At 52.8% G+C, this 24671-nt stretch overlaps 1 protein-coding gene across 1 annotated transcript in view; it reads right to left on the reverse strand.

Annotated features, from left to right (window-relative positions):
* The window catches only part of IGSF21 (immunoglobin superfamily member 21), a gene marked incomplete at both ends in the record, with an annotated part of 243625 nt that overhangs the window by 72720 nt on the left and 146234 nt on the right, over positions 1–24671 (reverse strand). Inside the window, one exon of the mRNA XM_082865087.1 lies at positions 7519–7640. Within this exon, the coding sequence (XP_082721213.1) occupies positions 7519–7640 (122 nt within the window). The remainder of the gene's footprint in view (positions 1–7518; positions 7641–24671) is intronic.

Below are 24671 nucleotides of genomic sequence, written 5' to 3' on the forward strand. Positions count from 1 at the left end.
CCCTGGACTGCAGGTCACTGGCTGGTCCAGCTGTTTGGTCATCTTTAACCCAAACGAGTCTGGCCCCAGGGTGCCTTAGGATATCGTCTGTCGCCCACCGGCTACCGGCAGCAACGAGAATTATCTGTGCCTTGCAGCTTCCCGCTGAATTCTTTGCCCCCATCTGCATATCGGAGCCGATGGGAGGTGCGGTGTGCAGCAGAGTTTTCCAAATCTCGCTGCCAACATCTTTACCTGGAAGACTTTTTTAAAAGACTGCTTCCCCAGGCCTTGCTCCAGGATGCTTGAATCAAATTCCGTCTTGGTGGGGCCCAGGAACTGATATTTTTAAGCAACTCCCAAGGTGATCCTAATGCAGGTGGTGCACTGATCGGCTTGTGGTGTAGACACCACGGAGGGTAGCTCGTGCTCAGGTGGTATAACTGGCAGCCTCTCCTTTAGGGCGCGGTGGGCTGTGAGGGCAGCGCTCAGCTGAAAACTTCCTGGGAGGCAGACTGCAGCCCCGACTCCTAAAATAATCCCTGGTTTTGATTTGGGGACCCAGCTGCCACTTGGGGTTGGAGACCTGGGGTGTTCAATTCTGATGCTACTGAGAGGCAGCTGTTATGAGCAAAGTGCTGAAAGGGCTCACGGGTATCCTTACAACATCACTGGCTCATTCGCTTCTTGGGTGGGAGAGAGAGGAGTGGGTTTACAGTAGGTCAAGTACTGGGTGTAACCTTGATAGTTCCCTGTGAGCAGGGTCTGAGCTCATCCACTCTCCCAGCACCCAGCACCAGCTGGGCACGTAGTAGGTGTCCAATGTGTGTTTGCTGGGTGCTCAAATAAATGAATAAATGAAGGACCATGTCCTGTGCAAGCAGCATGGGTTATGTACGTTCTGGAGACAAAAGATGTATGGTCCACTATACCGTGCAAAAGGGTGAGCTGTGGAATTCACACTTGCAAATCAACAAGGGTCACAGGGCACTTTTTTGTGTACCAACGGTGGAGAAGGAGTTTGCCCTGCCCGCTAACAGCTGACACTGCAGAAGGGACACGGAACATTTCAAAGGGAAACAAACCCCTCTCTGATCTTTGGACCCAACAGTGAATATGTCTATTTTAAAACCAACCCCATTTTTCCTTTGGAACAGATTCCAGAGAGCTGTGACTTTGAAACCTCCGTCTGCCTACCTGGAGCAGCCTTGCTACTACTTCAGCACTTCCCTACCTGCCTCCGTGCCTTTGCACACACCGTGTCCGCTACCTGCAGTATCCACTCCCAGGCTCCTCTTTGTCTAAAACCTACTTATGCTTCTAGGGCCACTTCAAATGCCACCTTCTCCACGATTTGCCCGGGCTCTCCATCTCTGATTCATCATTGCATTACATCTGAATCTTCCCCATGGTAGCCATCACTTGATTACCTGAACTGTTAGCTATTTATCTCCATGTTTTATCTCCTCTTTCCTTTCATCCCACAAATATTTATAGCTCCTCTCTAAATGCCAAGTAGGTTCTGAGGTCACTGAGATGAAAACGATAGAGCAGAGCCTCGGAGGAGCTTATGGGCTGGTGGGGTGGGGAAGAGGGAGAAGGCTTTAAGCTCCATGGAGGCAGGGGCTGCGTCTTGCCCACCTCTGGGCACTGTGCCCCCCGCCCCCCAGCTCTGTGCCTTGAATGCAGCAAACACTCGATATGAGCTATCAAGAGACTACACAAACGGGTGCATCTCAAAGTAATAAAGGGAGTGGCATGTCTTTCCGTGTCCTCAATCCTCCAGGCTCTTCTTTCATTGACTTGATTTCTCCCACATCTCCCTCCTCTGATAAATATGAATTAGGAAGGTGTAACTGTGCACTCACATTCTCCACGAAGCCCCCAGGCTCTGCCCCATCCCCCCACCCTCCCAGCTGTTCTCAGCCTCCTGCAGGTTTGGGGGCAGGGGGGTGGGGGGAAATGGAGCCTGGTCACATGTTCACAGCGCGTGGCAATCAGCTCTCACCTTTGCCTCCTGGCCCCTGCCAGCCCAAAGCGGTGGGCCAGCTCCCTCTCCCAGCTTCACTCAGGTTTGGAATCTAAGTCCTGAGACCTATGAAGAGACCTCTCTCTCCCTCCCCAGACCCCTCTGAGGAAAGCTTTGTCTTCCTTTCCTGACCCCTCCAACCCATGCTGCGCTTGGCAACCGGGGTGAGCTTTACAAGACACATCACGTCAGACCCCAACCTTCAGTGGCTTCCAGGATGTTGAGAATAAAAGCCAACTTGTTTCCTTGCTCCCCGAACTCTGGCCACGCTGGCCCTCTGGCAGCTCCTAGATCACGCCAAGCTGCTTCTCACCTCAGGATCTTTGCACTTGCTGTGCCTTCTACCTGGAATGCCCTCCCTACCTCCAGCCTGGTCTGTCAGGCTTCTTTTATCCTATAGATCCCTGCTCGGATGTCTCCTATGAGAAACCTCCTAGCACGCTCCCCTTCCCCCCACCGCCGCCACACATACTCCACGACTCTCATCATCTCCATCACATTCCCTTATTTCCTTCATCACCTACTGAAGATATTTTTCCGTATTCTTTCAAACACATTTTTTTTTATAGTCTGTCTCTTCTCACCCCCTGCATCGTAAGACTCACCAGAGCAGGTCTGATTATGTCTCGTTCACCATTTTTTCACCAGCACTGTCCCTGACATACAGCAATTGCTCCATTCCTTTGTGATAAATAAATGATGCCCGGGTTGGGGGAAGGTGAGGAGGCCTGAATTCCTTCTTCCAAAGTTTATCCCGCAGCCGTGAGAGCGTCAGTGAAAGACATCCACCACGCCTTCTACCACTAACTCATCCACTCCACAATTATCTACAAATTGTCCACACTGGGCAGGGGGTGCTGGGCTGGGCGGCTGGAGAGATGGCAGTGAAGACATCACCCCCAATCCCCATCCTCGTGGGGCTTCTGGTCAGGTGCAGGAGGCACTTTGAATACCCGGTGTCGGGGCAGTGAGTATGGGAGGGGAAGGGCACTGGGGTGCCTGGCCCAGTCTGGGCAGTCAGGGTGGGCTTCCTGGAGGAAGCAACATTTAAGCTGAACCTGAAAGGATAAGCAGGGCCTCGGCAAAGAGAGGTGGGCAAGGCGTGGAAGGGGTGCACTCTTGAACCCTTGAGTCTAGATTTCCCTCACCACCAAATGAGGGCCAGTGAAGCCTGCTTGGTGTTCCTAGGGACACCCTGGGCTGATGCGATGGGGCATGGACTGCAGAGGACTTCGGGAAACAGAAGGCACAAGGTGTGGTGGGGGGAGCAGGGGCTGGTGAAGGCTTGCTGTCATTCACCCTGACCTCCAAGGAGGTCACAGCTGCCATTTGGGGATGGCCACATTCTGCAGGGATTAATGAGTTTTGCCCACACAATCTTCCCCTCAGTGAGGGGGGTCCATGCATCTGGTCCACTTATGCCTGGCCTGATGGAACGGGTGAACGGGGCCTGAGGCAGGGCCTGAGAGGGCAGGGGTAGAGGATGGCAGATGTGCAGGATGCCCGCAGGTGGGACTGTTACTAATATCCTATGTCCCCACTTAGGGGCCCCTGAGAAACAGAACCTGAGACAAGGAATCTATTGGGAGCCGCTGGCTTATTTAGGAGGGTATCCCAGGCAGCTGGAAAGGGAGCGGGGATTGAGCGGGAGGGAAATCAACACAGGTACATCCTGGAGGTTATTCAGTCCCGCTGGGGAACTCGTGGACAGTGGAGAAGACACATCTGAGTTGCCCCACTGGAGGGACGAGGGGACTGGGGTTTCATCTAACACCTCCCATCAGTCATTGGCCGAGGCTGCTCCCAGACATCAACTCCCTGGCACTTGGGCTCCGACGTCTGCCACACCTGCCTTGTCCCCGCCATGGATGGCTCCTTCCCAGCCCACAGGTCTCAGCCCAGGGCCACCTTCCTGGGAGGCTCTGCTTGCCACCCCAGCACCTTAGTCGTCCTGGCACTGCAAGCTGCTCGCCCCTCATTACGTGATCACCATCGGACCCACATCTTTGTGGAATGTGTCATGAAAAATTTATTGACGTCTTGCTTCCCTCGTTTCCTCTCTGTCTCCCCCACGAGAGTGTAAAGCCCCATCTTTCTTGTTCCCCACTGGATCCCCGGCACCTGCATCATACCAGGCTCCTAGTAGGTGCTCAGTTAAATATCCTTTGAAGGAATAAATTATTGTCAATTCCAAACTGGGAGCTCTGGGCTCTGAGGCTCAGAACTAGAAAGGCATTTGATCGATGGAATCTTTGGGGTGTGCAGAGGGGCAGTGACCTGCCCAAGAGGTCATGAACTGGGGCCCTACACCTGTACCCCCCAACCTGGGGACAGAAGCCCTGTCACCCCACCTGACTCCCATCCCTCCGGGAACCCCACCAGTGGGAGGAAAAGCTCTGGGATTCCCTAAGGCTCCCCTGGCTGCCCAGAAAATTGCTCTCTGCCAACTCTTGGTAATCTTCTCAGTCTCATTCTCTTCCCACTTTCCCCAGCTGAAGAGGAAGCGGCCCAGACAGCTGCGGAGCTGGGACTCTCTCTAGATGAGATGCATTAATTTGTAAACATCTTCATTTATATGTAAATGTGGAGTCCCGCACCCCTCACCAGCCCTAACGAAGCCCTGCGGCCTCAGAAGCAGCCTCAGCCAGCCAGCACAGCTGCTCCTGCGGCTGCAACTCTCCGCGACAGGATCAGACTCTCCAAGAGGGCCTGCTCCTTCCTTCCCTTCTTCTGTGGCTTCCTTGAGGCCCCCCTGCCCTGCTGCTCTCTGCCTGGGAGACCCGCCCCCCATTGTAACCAAGGTTCCAGGAGAAGGCTGGGGAAGAAGAGAGCACTGGCCGCAAGTGAGCTGCTGTGTGACCTTGGACTAGTCTCTTTCCCTCTCTGAGCCTCGGTTTCCTCAGCTGTAAAATGAGAAAGGCAGTGTGGTGGAGGGGTGGGATGAGGTGGGTTGAGGTCCAACCAAGTTGATGTTGTTATAGCAGGGGACCCTTGGGCAAGTCCCTTGACCTTGCTGAACTTTGACCCCATCTGTCAAATCAGGACTACAGAAATTAATAATAATAATACCTGCCTGCATTCCCGGTGTTGTTAGTGAGGATCAAGAGAAAGAGTGCACAGGGAGGGTTTTGTGAGATTTGGGGAAAGGTGAGGGCTTTTTTTTTATGATGAGGAAAGGAGGGCTTTTCTAGGCAATAAGAGAATGCACCACTCAGCAACTACGGCTGCACTTTACGCAAATTATTAACTCAACTCACGAGGTTGCAGTGAGCTTCGTCCTGTTGTCATTCCCTTTTAGAGACTGGGAAACTCAGGCACAGAGTTACCAACCCAAGATTACGCTAAAGCAAGGGGGTGGAGGAGCCAGGATTGAACTCAAGCCATTAGACGTAAGTCTCATCAAACCCCACAACGATTGTTTAAGCCAATCATATTGAGCCTGCTTTACAGGTGAGGACACCAAGGCAGAGAGAGGTCAAGGTCCTTATGGTCCAAGGTAACTCAGCAGGAAGTAGCTGAGCTGGGCTTTGAATCAGGTCTTTGCGTACCAGGGCTGTGCTCTGGTTACATGAGATGGTGGGGGTCAGAGCCAAGGAAACACCCTGGAGACCATACCTGCAGCCGCAGGTGGGGGACTGAAAATGATGGTATGTGGGGAGCTGTTGCTTCCCAGAGACCTTGGTAACCAGGCAGAGGTGTGGCAGGCGGAGACGGGTTTCTGGGAAGCTGGAGGTGATCTAAATGTCCACTTGTGCAAACTCAGCTGTGGCTCCCAGGATAGCTATTTTCTTCTCCAAAATGAGTTTTTACCTTTTGTTCATTTTGATGGTAACTGGTGGGTCTTAGGTGTGCTTTAAGGCACCCCAAATCATTTTGGGAAGCGGGTGTAGGAGAAATCATAAATAGATGGATGAAGGTATCTGTGTGGCCATTTGTACACCTCTTTGGAGCCCCTTCACATCCACATTCTCACCAGATTCCCCCAACAAACTCTGGGTCTGAGCTCCTAACACAAAGCCCAGAGAGAGGAGCACCCAGAAAGGTCCTCCAGGGGAGACACCCACCTTCCGTTCTTACCAAAGTGGGCATGGAAGGACCACCGGCCAGATTCCCCATGCAGGACTGGATTTACCCTTTGCAATCTTCTTGTCCCATTTTCTACTTTTATCCACAGGGAAACTGACACCCAAAGGGCCAAGAAGGGTGCCCAGGGTCATCCACTCAATTTGCAAATTTTATTGTGTACCTACTGTGTGTCAGGCCTCGTGTTGAGAGCTGAGGGTGCAAGGTGAAGGGGGAGCACCCATTCTGTCCTGGTGCTCATGCTCACAGAGAGAAGGACCAACCTGTGTGTGGAGAGTGGGGCCTTATCCTCCTGGCGGATCAGGGGTAAGGCATAAGCGGGGACGCGGCAGGCACCCACGAAGCACAGCGCGAGCCAGCTTGTCTCCTGCAGCATCTCCCTGCGTGCCTGGTGTAGCCAGGTTGTCCTCTAGCTTCGGAGCAGACTGCCACTTTCTGCCTGGCCACCAGGCAAAGCATTTGGCTGTGTCGTGTGAAAAAGCATGCACGCATGTGTGTGTGTGTGTGTGCGCGTGCATGTGTGTGTGTGTGTGCGTGTGTGTGTGTGTGCATGTGTGTGTGTGTGTGTGTGCATGTGTTCTGGAGGAGCCGCAGCCATTGGCTTTGGGGGAGGTCAGTTCTGCTGGGGTGACGGGCTGTCTAAAGAAGGTGTCCCACAGGAGGACCTGCTCGATTGGGTTCTGAAGGCTGATGAGGAGTTTACCAGGTGGCCAAAGGGAACAGCACCCATCAAGTGTAAAGGGTCAGAACAATAAAATAGGATTGGGGCCTTTTAGGCAGTGGGTGGGAGGGGAGTGAGGCCGTGGGTGCCCACACGCCTAGAACACAGCAGGGCCTAGAAGGGGATCCGCTACCTTAAAGTCTCCTAGGAAAGGGGTAGGGGTAGAAGTATGAAGTATCCCCATCCCCAAGGGCTCTTCCCTCCCCATCCCGTTGCTGCTTTGAACCTAGGGTCCGGTTGTTTAGGGTCTGTTTTCCTTCCCAGGTTTAGAGCCCGTGGGGAACAATAGGACGTATTCCACAGGCTTCTGAACCGGGTAGAGCTGGTTTGCATCCCACCTCTGGCACTTCTGGCTGTGTGACTTTCGGCATATTGCTCACCCTCTCTGGACCTCAGTGTCCTCACCTGGAAAGGGGTTTGGAAAACCCACTTTGCGGGACTGTTGGAGGAGCCGTCTGGAGAGGCCGACATAAAGGGTCTGCTCCATGTGGCAGAGCTGCAACTTGACCCCTTCCTGCTTCTTCCCTCCAGGGGAGGATTCCCCTTGGGAATGGGTCCCCCTTCTGCAGCACAGCCCCAGCTCTGCCTTCCAAGCCCATGGAGGGTGATCCTGAGACCCCCCCCCCCCCCACTCCAAGAGCACTGCGTGTGGGATAAACATGAAAGGGCTAGAGAAGTGGCCCCCCGGACACCACCCAGCCCTCACCTCACGGTGGACTGGTACACCAGGTCCTCTCGCTTGCGGTAGTTCTCCATGTGGGAGAAGTTGGTGGAGAACATGGCGTCGAAAGTAAAGATCTTCTGCTTGATGGTGCCGCCATCCGTCACCTGCAACAGAGCACAGAGGAGTCACAGGTGAGTGCTCAGCCAGCCCTGCCACCCCTTTCCTCCAGGCGGTGAGTGGGCTCCCGGGATGCTGGGGAGATGCAGGCAGCCCCAGGAGAAGCCTCTCGGGGGAGATGTCACAACCATCACTATTATCCTCCCGGGTCATCCCCACATCACTGATGTGCAGGCTGAGGCTCTGAAGTCAAGTGCCTTCCTGAGGTCCTACAGCTAAGGAGGAGTAGGGCTGCCTCTTCTTCTGGCCCTTACCGATGCACCAGGTGGTCCCACTTCTGCATCCCAATTGTTGGCCTTGCAAAAACGACAAGCAAACCTTGGGGAGCCGCAGACAGGGCCAGAGAGTGTGAATGTGTTTTGCAGAGTCAGCCAGAGTGCCAAAGGCCATCCCCACCCAAGGAGAGAGGGAATGGGGGAGCAGGCTGGATAGAAAGAGAGAAGAAATGGGGCCAAGGGCAGGCACCTGTACCAAGATCTCATACGGATTCAAACAAGCTAAACTGCAATGGTTTCCAATAAATTCTTCAAGGGAGAAGACCAGAATAGCTAGGGAGCCCAGAGGAAGGGGAGGTCCCATACTGGGGATAGGGTAATCATGGAGGGCTTCCTGCAGGAAGCAGTGCATAAGTTGTCTTCTGAAGGAAGAGTAGGAACCAGCCTAGTAAATGGAGGGAGTGCTTTCTAGGCAGAAGGGACAGCAGGAGCAAAGGCCCTGGGGTGGGAAAGAAGCATCTGTGCTCAGTGAAAGGAGACTGTGTTCAGAGTGCCTGGGGCAGAGAGGAAGTGAAGAGAGTAGACTCCGAGGAGTGAAATGGAAGCCACATCAGGGAGCGCCTGATGGGCAAAGGAACTCAACTCCCCCGAAGGCCAAGGAGGTGCAGAGTTTCAGATTCTATTTACAAGCTCCCTCTGGCCTTAGAAGAGATTGAAGGGACTTGTCTGGAGACAGGGGAACCTGGGGTGGCTAGGGAGAACCGAGTCTACTGACACCAGCGATGGAGAGAAGAGGACAGTGTGGGGGACTTGCCTGCCTCTGGCTGCCCTTGGGACAGGCCAGGAGGGGTGTCAGGAAGTCCCCGTTTCACATAGGAATATGAAGGAGGCCCCGAGAAGGCAGGGGCTCTCAGGAGGTGGTAATAAAGCCCACGCTGGAAGACAAAGGCTGCACAGGTGTCCAGCTGTTCACAGCTGATTAAAAGCCGGACCAAAGTGTGCCCTAATCCCACCTGCCGCCTGTCCGCATCCCCATCCCCGCTGCTGTGCTGCCTCCCGCTAATGAAAGTGTTACTCCACAAAGCAGCAAGGTATGTGTTGTCACTGTTTCAATTATTTATCTGTTTACTCCGCTGCAGTTTTCCGCTTGTCTCAGCAACTCTATTATAGAGTTGCAGCCTCGCTAACAGCCTGCAACAGGGAGGCCTCCGCTTCCTGAAGAAGTGGAATTAACTCCCTGTGGCTGTGTGCGCAGACAGGAGAGGGGGCTGGGGGTGGGGTTTCTCCAAGGGGCTTGGGGGAGGGGGGAGACGCTGGGATGGGGTTTCTCCAAGGGGCTTGGGGGAGGGCTCGAGATGCCGAAAGGTGCTTCCCCAGCCCAGCAAAGGCGGCCCTGGAGGTGGGTCTGCCACCTTCTTGGGAGGACTGGCCCCGGGGCAGCTGGCCTCCTTTGGGCACATCTGGACCCCAGCTGACTTGGACCACATCTGTCTGGCCAAGGTAGTAGTGCTGCTGGTTTAGGGAACACAGATTCAGTGCGATCCAGCCAGCATTTATTGAGTGCCAGCTGTGTGCCATGCGTAGGAGACCTCTATTAGTACCGGGGTGCCCAGGGAGCCCCGGCTGGTGAGGGTTAGAGTGATGACAACACATTCACCAGCTCCAGGACCCTGAGAGGGATCAGTGGTGGGACTTCCCACTACACGGCGTCTCCTTGCTGAGCTCACACCTCTGTGTCTCCAGCAGGCTCCTGCACCGCTCACACACTTCACTCGTTCCCTCTCTGAGGGCTTTGCGCTTTTCTGACTGTGCGTGGGTGCCGTCAGAAGGCAAGACATCTCATCCTCTGGTCCTCTCACATTGCCTCTCACCAGTTTCCCAAACAGGGGATGATGAGAATGGAGGAAGCCTGAGGAAGAAGAGCAAAGTACCTGTAAACCAGGCCCCTGAACTGGGGGACAATTTTGCCCCCTCCTCCTCACGGGGACATTTGACAATGTCGGGAGCCAGTTTTGGTTGTCACAACTCAGGGGCAAGACGTGGTCCTCGTATCTACCAGGCAAAGGCCAGGGATGCTATGACCATCCTACGATGCACAGGCCCCCAAAGAATTATCTGGCCCCAAATGTCAACAATACCAAGGTTGAGAAATCTGCTTGAAGCACATCTCTTTGTATAGAGCAGAATAGACAGTAATCTCCCATTTTGCAGATGAAGAAACTGAGGCTTGGCGAGGCAAAGTGATTCATCCGAGGTCCCACACGGGGCTCTTGGCAGAGCTCTGGCTCCCAGACCAGGGTTCACATCCCACCCACTAGGCTGCAAGGGCTGAGGATGAGCTAAGCGCCTCTCGGGGCCTCTCTCTCTACACTCAGCGGCTGCCTCATCAGGAGGCAGGATGCCAGAAGCCCGGCGGAGGTTTGAGTAATCTTCTCCTAAAGTCCTAAAAGTGGAAGGCATCCTGCCTGTTTGACTTGCAGCCTCGCCTCCCTTCAGGTACTGCTTTTTTATCTCCTCCTAAAATGCGGCAGCCCTTATCGTCCCAATTTCAAATTTCACTCCATTTTTTTTTTTTTTTTTTATTATACAAAGGAGGAAAAAAAAAATCTGTCAGTAAAACTGTCTCCTCAAATTTATTCTCCGGGACTGAGGTTTTTATTAGTGGGAAAATACACCCACACCCCACACGTACTCAACACATACCCACACACCCCAGATAAAGCACCGAAGAATTATCTGAATCGTAAATCGCTGTTTCAGGCCCAGGGACAGGGGAGTTTCAAGGACGCACCTAGTTTTACTTTGGTTTTATTTACATTTTTTTCTCTGGGGCCCGCGTCTGGCTGCTGTGGTTAAACTGGCCTCGGGCAGCCGGAGACAAGCACTGATCTCCTTCCAGTCAAGGCATCCACGGTCCCAGCTCCCTGCAGCTGGCTCTCAGACCTCCCTCAGCCTCAGGGAAGGTAAAGGAAAGTAACAGACTCCAAATTCGCTCTCAGGCCCCTGGCCAGTGGGCAAGGGGCTATTTGCAAGGAGGTTATTCTGCAGTTCTTGGAGGTTTGAACCCCTCAAGGCAGGGGCTGGGAGGGGGTGGGGGTAATCACAGGCAGTGGGCAGAGGGCACAGTGTAAGCCTGAGAAGATGCTGCAAGACACCTTCCCTTTAGTTCTAGAAACATGTCACCAGGCCTAAGACGCACAGGCACAGTTCTAGTCCCCATCGGAGAGAAAGAAATGAATTTCAGACACCGTTGCAGCCCATCACGAGCTTATGCACAGTCTGGTGGGGGAGATAACATCACCCACAGTTAAGTGAGAGGCCGAAGTCTGGGAGATCATGGCTGTAGCAACAGGTATTTGCCAAGCGTCATCTGAGGCTCATGGAGGAGCAAAGAATTCCTTTGGGGGGGGGGTGATCACAGGAGTCTTCCTGGAGGAGGTGGGCCCTTTTCAGGGGGTATCTAGTCTCAGGCTGCTTCTCCCTGCCTATGGGAGGCTTTTGGGCAAGAAGCAATACTGATTTCCCATACCCCAGTCGAATTCTTGATTTTGGGTTACTACTTTGTGCAAGCTATTTCACCTTTCTAAGCCTCAGTTTCCTCATCTGTAAAGTGGGGACAACTCAACCTATCTTCTTGGGGGGATTAAACGAGACAAGGCTTGGAAAGGTCACCCAGCGTGTGGTCAATGCTCAGTGGAGACAGCTATTTTTATGAATGCTAACACTTCTCTGAACCACCTCTTTTTCTGTGTCCCTTCTCACTCTTCAGGGCTGGAGAGCAGAGTATCTCTTGCTGAAAAGCCAGAGGATGCAAAAAATCAGTAAATGAAAGAAGGGGGTCCGTTTCTGGGGAGGGAGGCAGGTGGGAGGAGCCAGAAACCAGTGTGGGCAACTGAGAACTGGAGGGCTGGGGGTTGTGTGTGGGGAAAGCAGAGGCCCAGGAACTTGCTGAATTATTATATTATTCTATCAGCCCAAAGAGGGAGCTCGAGGAGGCTCAGAACAAGGACATGGTGGCAGGCTAGTCTCGGGGGCTCCAAGACAGTCCCGCGGTGCCCATAGTGGGTTGGGACCAGGAGATCAGGGCAGACAGAGAATGACAAAGCTAGTGGGGGCAGTCAAGGTGATGTTGGAGAGCCCAAGATGTGTGGGTTTTCCCTTCCCCAGAGGGAGATGTGCTTGTGTGTTCATTCACTCATTCATTCATTCAACAGATTTTTAGTGAGTCAATCAACAGGGCTTGAATGTGAGCTACTTCTAGAACATAAGCTCTATGAGGGCAGGGCCTTTATCTGCCCTGTTCAAGCTCTGCCCCCAGAGTTGGGCACCTGGTTCTTACTCAGTAACTATTTGTCAGTGTGAGTTGAACCCTTACCACATTCCAGGCGCTGGGGCACCACAAGAAAAAAGAGAAGCCATTCCTACAACACAGAACTGCCCCCAGAACAGCCTTCTGTGCCCACGCCCCAGTTTCATGGGGCTTCCCAGCAGGCCCAGGCCCCGTGGGGAAGGTGGAGGGACCATCCGTGCAGTGATGCCCCAGAAGGAACCAGCACGGGTCTGAGGTATTTTTTCTCAGAGGTCGTTCTGAGCCAGGCTGGGACCTGGAGCCCTTTGCTACAGTGCTTGTATCTAGACAAGTTTTTCCTCAAGCAACCAAATACAAAGAAACTATATGGGACTAAAAATAACTGAATGCATGCACAGTTGGGGTAAATTCTGGACCAAAAGATACAAAAAGACCAAAAAAAACCTATCTACCACTTCTGAAGAGCCAGGAGCAAAAACTGGGTGTGGAGCAAAAGCAGTGTACTGCGCATGCCCCCTGCACACAAAACACCACAGAGGGACTGGGGCAGAACACCTAAGCCACCTATCTGGACACACGCCTACCCTCACCCCATCTAAGGAACCAGCTTGCCCCCCAGCTCGGCGAGCGAGCAAGGGAACCTCTTACTTGTTCTCGCTACGCCCTGCTTCAGCAGGGGCCCCAATAAAGCCTTGCCTGAATTTCTTGTCTGGCCTCTAGTCAATTTCTATTTATTGGGGAGGTCAAGAACCCTGGTCGGTATCCAGTCCCTGACTGATCAGCTACACTGGACGGAGATCTGGGTTCTAAATCTCTCTGCACGTCTCCCTTCTCCAGGCCTCAGTTGCCCTAAATGCTCAATGAAGAGACATGGGGCAGGGTGACCTCTGAGGGCCATTTCTACCCCAAATGCCCAAATGTTCTGATTCTAGAACAGCTGGCCCTAGAGGCCACACTTATTCACGCTCGGTTTGCCCAGCCAAGGCTCAACAGCTGCCCACGGGTCCCGAGCCTGCCCGACCGTGTCCCAGGGCGCCGGCTGTCCCCGACCAGCAAATCTGGCTTCAGCCAGGCTGGGTTGATTTTCAGGTGGAGCCACCAAAGCGTGGCAAACGGACTGAGTCCTGCCAGCAGCGTGAGAGCCTGCGGGGGCCGACCAGGGTTTTCCATCTGAAAAACAAATAAGTCTCCAACTCTAGCCTCCTCCCAATGTCTCTGGGTGCCCTCATCCGGAAGAGAAAAAAAAAAGAAGGGGGTAAAAATCAGCTCCCCCACCCCCCAACCTCCTTCTCTTTGTGTTCCACAAAACCAGTTACAGGTTGGAAATAGCTGTAATAAACTTGATATCCCACTTGTGGGCCAATCCCGCCGCGGCTGGAAAGTGTAATAGTGGCAGAGAGTGAAAACTGCTGGTGTATTTTGCTGGAGCTGTTTAAATCGCCTGCCTACAACATCCCAACTCCTCTCCAGCCGGGAAGGAATTTGATCTCCTGGAAATGGAACATCTGAGGTTTCTGTGGCTGGGCAGTGAGACGGAGAGTTTGCAAGGAGGGTTTTTAATGAACTGATTAGACATGGAGGAGTGATGGCGCCTGGGCTCCAGAGTCAGACCAGCCCAGGTTCAAATCCCAGCACCGGCAGGTTCCAGGCGGCTCCCAGGCTATTAAAATGGGCAAGAGCGGGCTTCCCTGGTGGCACAGTGGTTAAGAATCCGCCTGCCAATGCAGGGGACACGGGTTGGAGCCCTGGTCCGGGAAGATCCCACATGCCGCGGAGCAACTGAGCCCGCGTGCAGCAACTACTGAGCCCGTGCGCCTAGAGCCCACGCTCCGCAACAACAGAAGCCATCGCAATGAGAAGCCTGCGCACCGCAATGAAGAGTAGCCCCCGCTCGCCACAACTAGAGAAAGCCCGCGCCCAGCAACAAAGACCCAACGCAGCCAAAAATAAATAAATAAATAAAATAATTAATTAATTTTGAAAAATGGGCAAGAGCCACGGCTGCCTTATAGAGTTGTAGCTGTAGAGAAAGAGACACTGAAAGTGATGCATGGTGGCTAGAATGCTGGGCCAAGTGTGAAGAGGCTCAGTTCCTCCTTGGGGCTGTCACTTCCTGGCTCTGTGCTCTCAAGCAAGTCACTGATAGTCTTGGAGTCTCGGTTTCCTCATCTGCAAAGTGTTCATCGGACCTATGCCCCAGAGTGGTTAGCAACACTTTTTAAAAACCCAAATATATGTGAAAGCTTCCTGTAAAATGTGATAAGCATATCTAAAAACTTCTGCCATGCAATCGTCACCTAGAAGTCTCTTCCCCACCTCACTCAACCCCGAGTGCCTAGCATGGGACTGGCACACAGTCTGTCCTTATAATGTACGTTTGTGTCGTGAATCAACAAGTCAGCGAAGGAAGGAATGTTCTAAAGTCTACTTAGATGTGTCTCCATCCAACCACTCAGAAATTACGCTGAGAAACTCCCTCCGAGGCCCAGTGCAGAGACCAACTAGCGCTAGAGAAAGGCTTAGCTGGAGTCAGCCTCAGCACAGGGCTCGAGCCATTTGTGCATTCACGCGTTCGCTTACTGATTGAGTTCCTTTCATGAGGTGTGTTCGATTCCAGGAGGGCAGCCATGGACACAGCAGGTGAGACGGTGAAGAAACATAATCATCTCACTTAAACGTCTGAGATGGGTGTCTTCCAACTCCTCCAGCAGAACCTGAAGCCCAGGAGGGCTGCGACTTTGCTGTGTTCAATGTTGTATCCACCACTCCCAGGACAGCCGGCTACAGAGGGGGCTCTCCGTCAATATTTGTACAGAAATGAACGTGCCTTCTATAGATGCAAAAACTGAAGCCGCTGAAGGGCTGCCACTCACTCAGGCTGCCCAGTCTGTCAGTGGAGGAGTGAAGATTTTGAACCTGGGTCTGATTCCGAGGTCCAGAGTGGAAGTGGCCCAGGCAGTAGAGTGGATGAAGTATTGGGTTGAGGCCAGGAAGGGAGCAGGTATTCTAGGCAGCGGGAAACCACGGCAGGGTGCAGGACACCTGCTCAGAGAGGAGCAAGGAGAATAAAAATGGAGAGGAAGAGGGGACAGCGATGCAGCCTCCCCCTGGCTTACTGAGCAGCAGGAGGGGCACGGGGTTCCTGCCTTCCTTGTTGCCATGGTGACCCTGGACCACTCTTCCTCTAGACTCCCTGCCCGCCTGTTCTCCACCCTGAGTCTGCTTCTGCATCTCCTGGGCCCGGGAGCCGGGCCAGGGGAGCAGCCACAGAGAGGAGAGGGCAGGCTCCCCTGGACCCTGGAGGAGGAGGACGCCGGATTCCCAGGGATAGCAGGGAGGGCTGGGAATCCTCAAGTCAGGTGCCACTCACCACTCTGGGTGGCCACATTCCACCCCTACTCCATCTCCCTTGTGAGCCCTGGCTCCTGGCAGGGCTGGGCTCTGGGTAATTGGCTTCCCCTCGTGTGTGTGTGTGAGATCCGGCTTTTAACAGAGACAGCTGGTGTCATAAATTGCTTGTCTCATCTGGTTACCGTGCAAAGGCAGACAGCAGCTCAGGGATGAGGTGTGGGGCGGCCCGGGGGCCCGGGGGCTGGTAAGAATGGCAGGCAGAGACGCGGCGGCTGGCTTTGTGGGCACACACATGGGCAGAGCCTATGCAAGTATGAGGAGGTGCGTGTGCAACGGGAGTGAACACAAGGGGGTCCCAGGGGCTGCTGGCGGCCAGCTCATGTGGCTGAGCACGAGTGCAAATAAGAAAGCCTGTGTCCAGGGGGTTTGGGGATGGACATCTGTCAGCAGGGGCGAGTGGACAAATCTACGTGCCTCTAGGCTACATACAAGGATGCATGTGTGTGTGTGTAAAGCAAAGCAATGGTGAGAACATTTAGTGTAGTTCTAGATGTTTAGGGAAGAACATGAGGGTTTGTGTGTGTACAAGAAAGATTGTGTGTGTGCACGTGTGTGTGTGTGCACAATCAAGGTTGTGTGTCAGTTGTGGATTCATGGTGTGTGTGCACGTGTGTGTGTGTGAATGATGCCTGTACCCACGGAGTAAGCCCAGTTTACACACCCCGTTCCCTGCTCTGGGCCGGGGGATAGGGGACGTCAGCTGGGGTGGGTGTGGGGGGGGCATGTGTCTGAGAAATGCCAGGCTGGGAGACACCATCACGCCAACGCTGTCCTCTTGCCACTGTCCACCCCCGGGGCAGGCTGCCACCACTCAAATGCAAAACCAGTCAGGACCCAACCACCTGAGCCCCCAGACTCCACCAGACACAGGATGCTCTGAGACCTCCCTCGCCATCTCCTGTGTACCCCCCAAAACCCACACTGCAGGGGCTGGCAGGCAAGAAGCAGGGGAGACTGGAAGGACCTGGATAGATGCTAGACACTCAGACTTCTGTGCACAGCAGAATCACCTAGCCAGTGGGAGTAGGGTTTGAAAATGTCAATTTCTCTGGAAGCCCATCCCAGAGGTTCAAATGCAGTGAGTCTTGGGTGGAGTCCGGATTGGGGATTTTTAACAAGCTGCATGGCGTCAGTTGAATGCAGGGGTTGGGGATCAAAATGGGGAGACACTGCCCTAACTCCCGTGGACTCCCCCCCAACCAAGGCCTCTGCACAGCTTTCCCAGGTGCCGTACCCTTGGCGCCTGCGAGACCCAGCCACTCAGCGCGGGAGGGACCCTTGACCGTCCCGTCTAGAACGTGCACGTTATAGAAGGCCAAACCAAGGCCTACCGTGAGGGGAGACACAGGCCCAGGGCCACACAGGAAGGAGGTGACAGGGCTGGGAGCCAGGTCCTTGGCTCCAAAGCACCTCCTCTTTGCACCACATCCCACTGATGCTTGGGACCCCACAAACCAAGGTTCACCATCAAGTGCTGTACAGATGCAGCACCGGGGATGTTCTTGTCCTTCCTCTGCCTTTGGGTCAGGGCACCCCCATCCCTGCTGTCTGTTCCATGCCTCCGGGTAATGATTCCCAGCATTAGAGATGGGCCCCATGGTCACGTAGTCACCCCAAAGACAGGGCTCTTCCCAGTATGGCCAAAGCTCTCCCCTGCCACGCTCTGGAAGAAGTGGGGCAGGGATGGAGGAGGAAGGAGGAAATTTTTCAGCCACCTTATGTCTCCCTGACATACCTGCCCTCAGCCTTCATTCCTCGAACCCAAGTGACTACACTTCTCATTCATTCATTCATTCATTCACTTGTTTGTTCATTGGTTCAGCACCTCCTGGCGGCCAGGCCTGTGGACAGAGGGTGTATCATACAAGGTCCTGGCCATCAAGGAACTCCTAGAAAGGGCAGGGCAGGGGAATCACAGAAAGAAACAGCAGCAGCACATGCTTGCCTGCCATGGGCTCCTCAGCATGGAACGGAAGTGGCACAGGGCAGACAAATAGAGAGCCCTGCCAGGGAGAGCTCAGGCAGTACCCACAGAAGAGGGTACACTGAGCTGTGCCTTGGAGGAGGGAGAAGAGTTTGCAGGGCAGACAAGAGGATGCAGGAGGGCACTCCAGACACAGAGGATGCCAGACAAAAGTAAGAGAAAAGGCCATGCATGGGTGAAAAGTGATGGGGAGTTTCAAGATGGATTTTGTGGGATGCGGAGTGTGGCCATGGGAGCTGGACCCCATGTGAAGGGTCTGGGTTTGGTAGTGATAGTCAGAATGCTAGGTTCAAATCTAATTCAAGATCTTGGGCAAGTCACTTCACATCTCCCCGCCTCAGTTTTCTCATCTATAAAATGGGGATAACAGTACTACCACCCCATAGGTGATAGGCTGCAGGATGATTTTTGTTCTTCCACATAAATTGCTTAGAAAGGAGCCTGGAATACAGTAAAGGCTCTATAATTGTGTGCTATTTTATTAGTTCTAAAATGCTTAGCACGGTAGATATGACGTAGTAGATATTATTATTGATATTATTTTGTCAGAGGGAGATGGGGAGCCACTGAAGGCTTCAAGCAGGGGAGTGACAGCTCCCACCAGGGTCAAAAAGATCCCTTTATCTGCAGTGTGGACAACACAGCTAGGGGCAAGCAGGTCTGGCTTGGGAAGAGGCCTTTGGAACAGAGAGAAGAGATCACTTTTCCAGCCCCCTTTTCAGGGCTGTGACTTGATTTTTGGATCCCCCAAGCTGGCTGGGCAGGTGTGGGTGGGGTGGGGGCGTGGCTGAGTCTTGTCTGATCCCAGCATCTGTGTGCCTGTGTGCGATCCCCTACGTGTGACACCCCAAACAGCGTCCCGCAGTGCCATGCTCAGCGCTCGGTCCCCATGCCACCCCCTGGGCTGCCTGTCAGCGAGCACACCTGTGTGGACAGGTTGCGTCCAGCAAGGGCTCATCGTGGGGACAGATGCCCAGCTTCTGCCAGTCTGGCTGACTGACACAGTCAGGAGGGGCTGCCCATAGTGTGGAGGGACCTCGCTGTGCCAATCTGCAGGCCCTCCACACTCGGCAGGCGCTGCAGATGACCAGCCTTCTGTCAGCATGATTGGGCGCTAGCAGACCAGTGGACATGACCCATCAGCCGCCTGCGCCAGGCTGCCCACCTGCTACCCAGGGGGCGGGGCGCGCCAGCGAACACTGCTAGGTTGGCACATCCTGCCCCCTGTAATTAGCACACGGCATGCGGGCAGCCGGCCCAGTGGAGCCTGACTGTCTGTCCGTCTGCAGCTGCCCTGGGCAGCCCCAGCAGCCTGCTGGAGAGAAAGAGTAAGAGCCTGGGCCCCCTCTTGGCTCAGCCACTACGTGGCAGTGGATGCTGGGAAACTTGCCTTCTCTCTCTGAGCCTCAGTTTTCTTATCTGTTAAATGGGGCGGAGATGGCTATCTCTAAATTCACTTCCTGCTATTTCATGCAGGTGGTGTTAGCAACAGGCAAACTCCGAGTAGCATAATTCTGCGATCTGAGGGGTGACACTAAGCTTATCCCTGCTCATTTACTTCTTCCTTCAACAAGAATTCGCTGTGTCTCTACTATGTGCCAGAGACTGTTTTAGGTGCAGGGGATAAAGTCATGAACAGGCCAAAGACCCTCTTCTCCTGGAGACCTCATTCTAGTGGGAGGAGACAGATAATAAACCAAATTAAGGAATATGGAAGAAACACATCAGATCAGGACAAGTGTCCTACAGACAATGAAAACAGAGTGATGGATGGAGGAGGTGGGGACCACAGCAGATTAGGCGGCCAGGGGAAGCCCGTTTCTGGAGCTTAAATTTCATATTTAAGCTGAAATCCCAGTGAGGAGGTGGGGTCAGCCTGGTTGGAAAGAATCAAATTGCTTCCTGCCAGCTCCTTATGAAGTCACGTTTGTCCAATGCTTCTGGCTTCTCATTTCGTCCCAGCAACACCCCTGTGGGCAGTGCTGCCTGCATTTTGCAGATGGAGACACAGAGTCACAGAGTGATTGCGTTTGCCTACGTGCCCACAGTCCAGATTCAGCTCGGGGAATACAATCCTTTTTCTACTGTGTCTTCACAACTGACTTCTACTTTGCTGAAAACCAGCCTTGATGTTTGTCAAAGACTGTGTGACCTTGCGCTTGTCGCCCCCCACTACCCCAGCTTGGTCTTAACAGCATCGTATTTTATTCCCCCAGCATTTAACTATGAACATTTTCAAACATAGAGAAAAGTGCAAAGAATGTTAACGCAAACATCCATGTTCCTACTACCCACCTTCTGCAATGAGCGTGACCATGTTTACTTTACCATATAGCTCTCTCCCTCTATCCATCCACCCATCCGCTGGTATTTATTTGGTGCATTTCAAAGTAAGTTGCAGACACCAGTACACTTTACTCCTACATGCTTCAGCACGCATATCATTAATCAGAGTTACACTTATTTTTAATTCTCTTTTGGTAAAATTTACATAAAATGAAACGCACAAATCATAAGTGCACTACCCAATGAGCTTTGGCAAATGCATCTACCTGTGCAACCCAAACCTCTCTCATGATATAGGACGTCACCATCACTCCAGAAAGATCCTCTGCCCTGCCCAGTCAATCCTTGCCCCCAAAGGCAACTATTATTCTGATTTTTCTCACACCATTTTTGGCCTGTTTTAGAATTTCATATAAGTGGAATCATACAGTTGGTAGTTTGTAGTGAAGGCTCTTCTCTCCCAGCGTAACTTTTTTGGGATCCACCCTTGCTGTTGTGTGTGCCCGTAGCTCATTCCTTTTTATCGCTGAGTAGTATTCTATTGGAAGATGAGACCAGTTTGTTCAGCTGTTCTCTTGTTAAATAGACACCTGGATAGTTTCTGGTTGGGCTCTACTATGTACATAGCTGCTAAGAACATTTTTATACATGGTTTTTTAATGGATGAATGTTTTCATTTCTCTTGCTACTGCTTTGTTTGCCCAACAGCCAGTTCATTTCAACAAGTGTTTTCAGAACACCTACTATATGTCTAGCACCTACCTGTGCTAGACATGGAGGTGAGTGATCCCAGCTCAGACTGGGCTCTTGGGCTCTGAAGCCTCCAAGGAGGCACAGGAAGTCAGGAGTGCCTGCTAGGAAACAAGGGATCTGCACGTCACCGTGTTTTATCCTCACAGTAGCTTGGTAGCATGTTCATTGCGACCCCGGTTTTCAGAGGAGGCAACTGAGGCCAGAGTGTTGAAGTGACCTGTCCAAGACAAGTGGCAGAGCTGGACTTCAAACGAAGGGTGACTCCAAACCATGCTCTTTCCTTGTCCTGAATGATGCAGGAGCAGCAACCCAGGGAGGCTGGTGATCTGCTCAAGGTCACATAGGCAGTGCAGTGACAAGAACACAGGCTCCTGTTCTCCCAGTGCAGGGCTCTTTCCCGACACCATGCTGGCTTCATCTTGGGAATCTTAACAGTTAAGGTCTCAGTATTTGTTGAATCAGCATTCCCTCCTAGAAATAAGGCTGGGAGAGCTGTGTTATATAAAAGCCTGGGTTATCTGTGTGTATCTTGTCCCAGTGCATGAGCTCATCAGGCTAAACTTGTTCCCTGTGCTTGCTGATCTAGGACCACAGGGTTACAGGCCCCAGAAACCAGGCAGAAGCCCGAGTGTGAGCCTCTGGCCGGTAGTGAGAAGTGACGGGACCGGTGTTGAGATGGATAAGCTATGTGGGTCTGAAGTCATTTAATTAAAAATAAAACCCTCAGTGTATATCAAATTAATACAATCTTCCGGGTGAATGTGGCCTCAGACAATGGTCTGTGGGCCCAACATTAAGCAAATGAAGAAGGTGATGACAGTTGTTGGAAGGATAATTGTTGTGTAGAGGGTTAAGGATGGCTCCACATTCTTTGACACTCCCGCGCTGAGAGACAGGGGTTTATGCTCTCCTTCTGAACGGGGCATGTTCTGTGGCGGCTCTGGCCATCGGGATGCGCAAAAGTGCCAAAGCACGCCAGTTTCCATGCCAAGCCTTAGGAGGCTGGAGGCATCCACTCCCTGTCTCTGTCCATGGTGCTGGACAGACCACGTGGAGAATGAGAGGGACCCAAAAGCCCAGCCTTGCCTGCACGTGAGTGAAGCTGCCTTGACCCCTGCAGACCAGCCCAGCCGCCACACTGAACATGACCCAGTGACCCCTGGTGATGCCATTCAAAGCATCAGAATCACCCAGCCTGGCTCTGTTTGAATTCCAGACCCACACAATCACGTGATGTAATGAAATAGCTGGTGTTTTAAGATGCTGCATTTCGGTGCGATTTGTATGCAGCAATAACCACAGCTGCATGCTTCTCCTCTTGTCAAGGAGGAATTCCATCTCAGCCCCCACCTGCACACACAGGAAATGCCAGTGCCACCCCCACTGCAGTGTGAGAGCCTCTATTTGATTGGAGCAACATTTGGGTGTGCAGGGGAAGAGGTTGGATCAGGTGGGATCCAGCAGGAAACAGATAGTCCATGCAAAGAGGGTAAATGAGGAGGGTTCAACACCAGGTTTACTTACAAAAGTGTGAACAGAGCTGAGGGATCCCAGCAAGGCATGTGTGGTGGCACCTGGGGCAGGGACCAGTGGGAGCTGCTAGTTTTTTAAGGAGCAAAGGGAAAGGGGCAAAGGGGTGGGAGTTTTACCTGCACCTGAGAGAGTGGCAGATGAAGGAAAACGCCACCCAACAGGAATTTAGGTAGAGGGACACGGGGAACCAGGAGGGAAGAGCTGGAGAATAAATACACTGTCCTCTCAATTTCACCCATCTACCCCCATCTCTTGCAGGTGCCTTCCATTAGCCAAATACGACTGGGAGTCAGCGGCAAGAAAACCCATTGATGCTACTGGTACAGGTCAGCTTTCAGGCACAAAGGATGGAGAAGGTAAGAGGGGGTGGGAGAAGGTGTCCAGTGGACCAGGAATCCAGGGAGCCAAACTTGAGTGGCTACATAGCTCGGCAAATTTCCATTAAACCCTGTTCCTTGTCTGGTTGACCCATAGCTGCATAAAGCAAAGACCCACCCTTCACCCCACCACTGCTCCCCCACCAGACAGTTCAGATGAGTGTGTGGGAAACAGCGGCATGAGAGAGGCTCCCATTCAACTGTTATGTTTCTTCCCACAGCTGCCTCATGTCTGATAACCAAGATGCAGCTGATGGGGGAGAGAGAGCTGAGCCCATCTCTGCTTCTTCATCACCACCAGGCTCCGTGAAATGGGGGTGCAGGGGAGCTGAGAAAGGAAGGCTGGTCCTCCACGCCCTTGCCCTGTGGAGTAGGTCCCGCCTGAGATGGGTCCTCCTGGGAAACTTGGGACTTGGAGACTCTGAGCCCCAACATAGAGCCCTGGGTCGTGATTTCTCCCTATAACTCTGCTCCCAGGGCAGTTCCCCAAGAAAAAGCATGAGAGGGGCCTCTAACTGACCCAGGGCTGGCTCTGCAGCCTGCCATCCATGCAGTCATATGGGGCCCTGTGCTGAGAAGGTCTCACTCTTCGTTTAATGCTTTGCTGTTGCCATCTTGAAATTTGTAATCATTTTCGAAGGAAGGACCCCATAGTTTCATTTTGCACCGGGCCACACAAGTTAGGTAGCCGATCCTATTTCCAAGCAAGCAGGAGTCTCTGGGACTGATTCCTTTGTCTTGATCAAGACCCAGCGAACTTTCTCTGAGAGTAAATATTTTAGGATTTGCAGGCTATACAGCCTGTGTTGCAACTAACCAGCCCTGATGTTATAGTGTGAAAGCAGCCACAGACAATCTATAAACGAAGGAAAGGACATAGTTGTGTTCCAATAAAACTCTGTAAAAAAAAAAGATGGTGGGCTGGACATGGCCTATGAGCTATAGGTAGCCAACCCCTGGTCTAGATTGTAAGCCCCTCTTTCCCTGTCTGCCTGTCTGATTCTGGTTCATTCTTTTTTTTTTTTTGCGGTATGCGGGCCTCCCACTGCTGTGGCCTCTCCCGCCGTGGAGTACAGGCCCTGGACCCGCAGGCTCAGCGGCCATGGCCCACGGGCCCAGCCGCTTGGCGGCACGTGGAATCCTCCCGGACTGGGGCACGAACCCGCGTCCCCTGCATCGGCAGGCGGACTCTCAACCACCGCGCCACGAGGGAAGGGAAGCCCTCTCCGGCTCATCCTTGATGACTCAGCTCAAAAGCTCTTCCTAGCAGCTCCAGGGAGAGCTCAGCTGCTCCTCTTTTGCCCTCACCCACACCACACCTGTACATGTTTATTTATTGAGCCTGAGCTAAAAGGCAAGTTTTGTGCTGAGCACAGGGGCTACAGTGGTGAGCAGGAAGGCATGGTTACAGCCTTCATGGAGCTTTGTGGTACACACCCAGGTGGGAGTCCTAGACTAAAACCTACAGAAGGGCAGGGCTGGGATCGTTTGTTCAATACCATTTTTCACCAATCCTAGTGTAATAATGTGGTGACAAAATACACAAAGGCAAGGCCTTATGCTGACAACTTTTTTTTTTCTAGTTGGGCCACTTGAGCCCCTGAATCATCTTTGAGGTGGACCTGGTAGGTGTCTTTAACAGAGAGGTTGAGCAACTTGCTCCAAGACACACAGCAACTGACTAAAGACGGAGCTAGATTCAAACTCCCAGGCTGGGCCCATTTCAACCATGCCTAGGAATTAGCACTAAGCCCTGATGTCCTAACAGAGCCAGGAGGGATGCCATGGGCAGCTGGAGTCATGAGTCCCAGTGAGAGGTGTGTAGATGTTCTCACTCTACACTGGCTCAGCGCGGGAGGGGTGGCTGGTTTATTTCCTCTGGGGGAGAGAAAATTGAAAAGTCTGGTGCTGGTTCCTATTACAAGGAAACTGTTCAATAAAAATCACCCAGTATATTAAAAAAAAATCTTTACCTGGCTTTGAACGAACACTTGGTGTTATTACAACGAAAAAAAGTCCCATCTGCTTTTCATTATAGATCCGTTGTATTTTGTTTTCTTGTCCCCAGAGAGCGAGGATTTCACAGGCAGGGTGATTAAAAAAAGAAAACAGTGGGCTTTGGAGTCCAACAATTTTGGGTCCAAATTCCA

Source organism: Leucopleurus acutus (genome assembly GCF_964270905.1).
Source record: "Leucopleurus acutus genome assembly, chromosome: 2".
NCBI classification, from domain to species: Eukaryota; Metazoa; Chordata; class Mammalia; order Artiodactyla; family Delphinidae; genus Leucopleurus; species Leucopleurus acutus.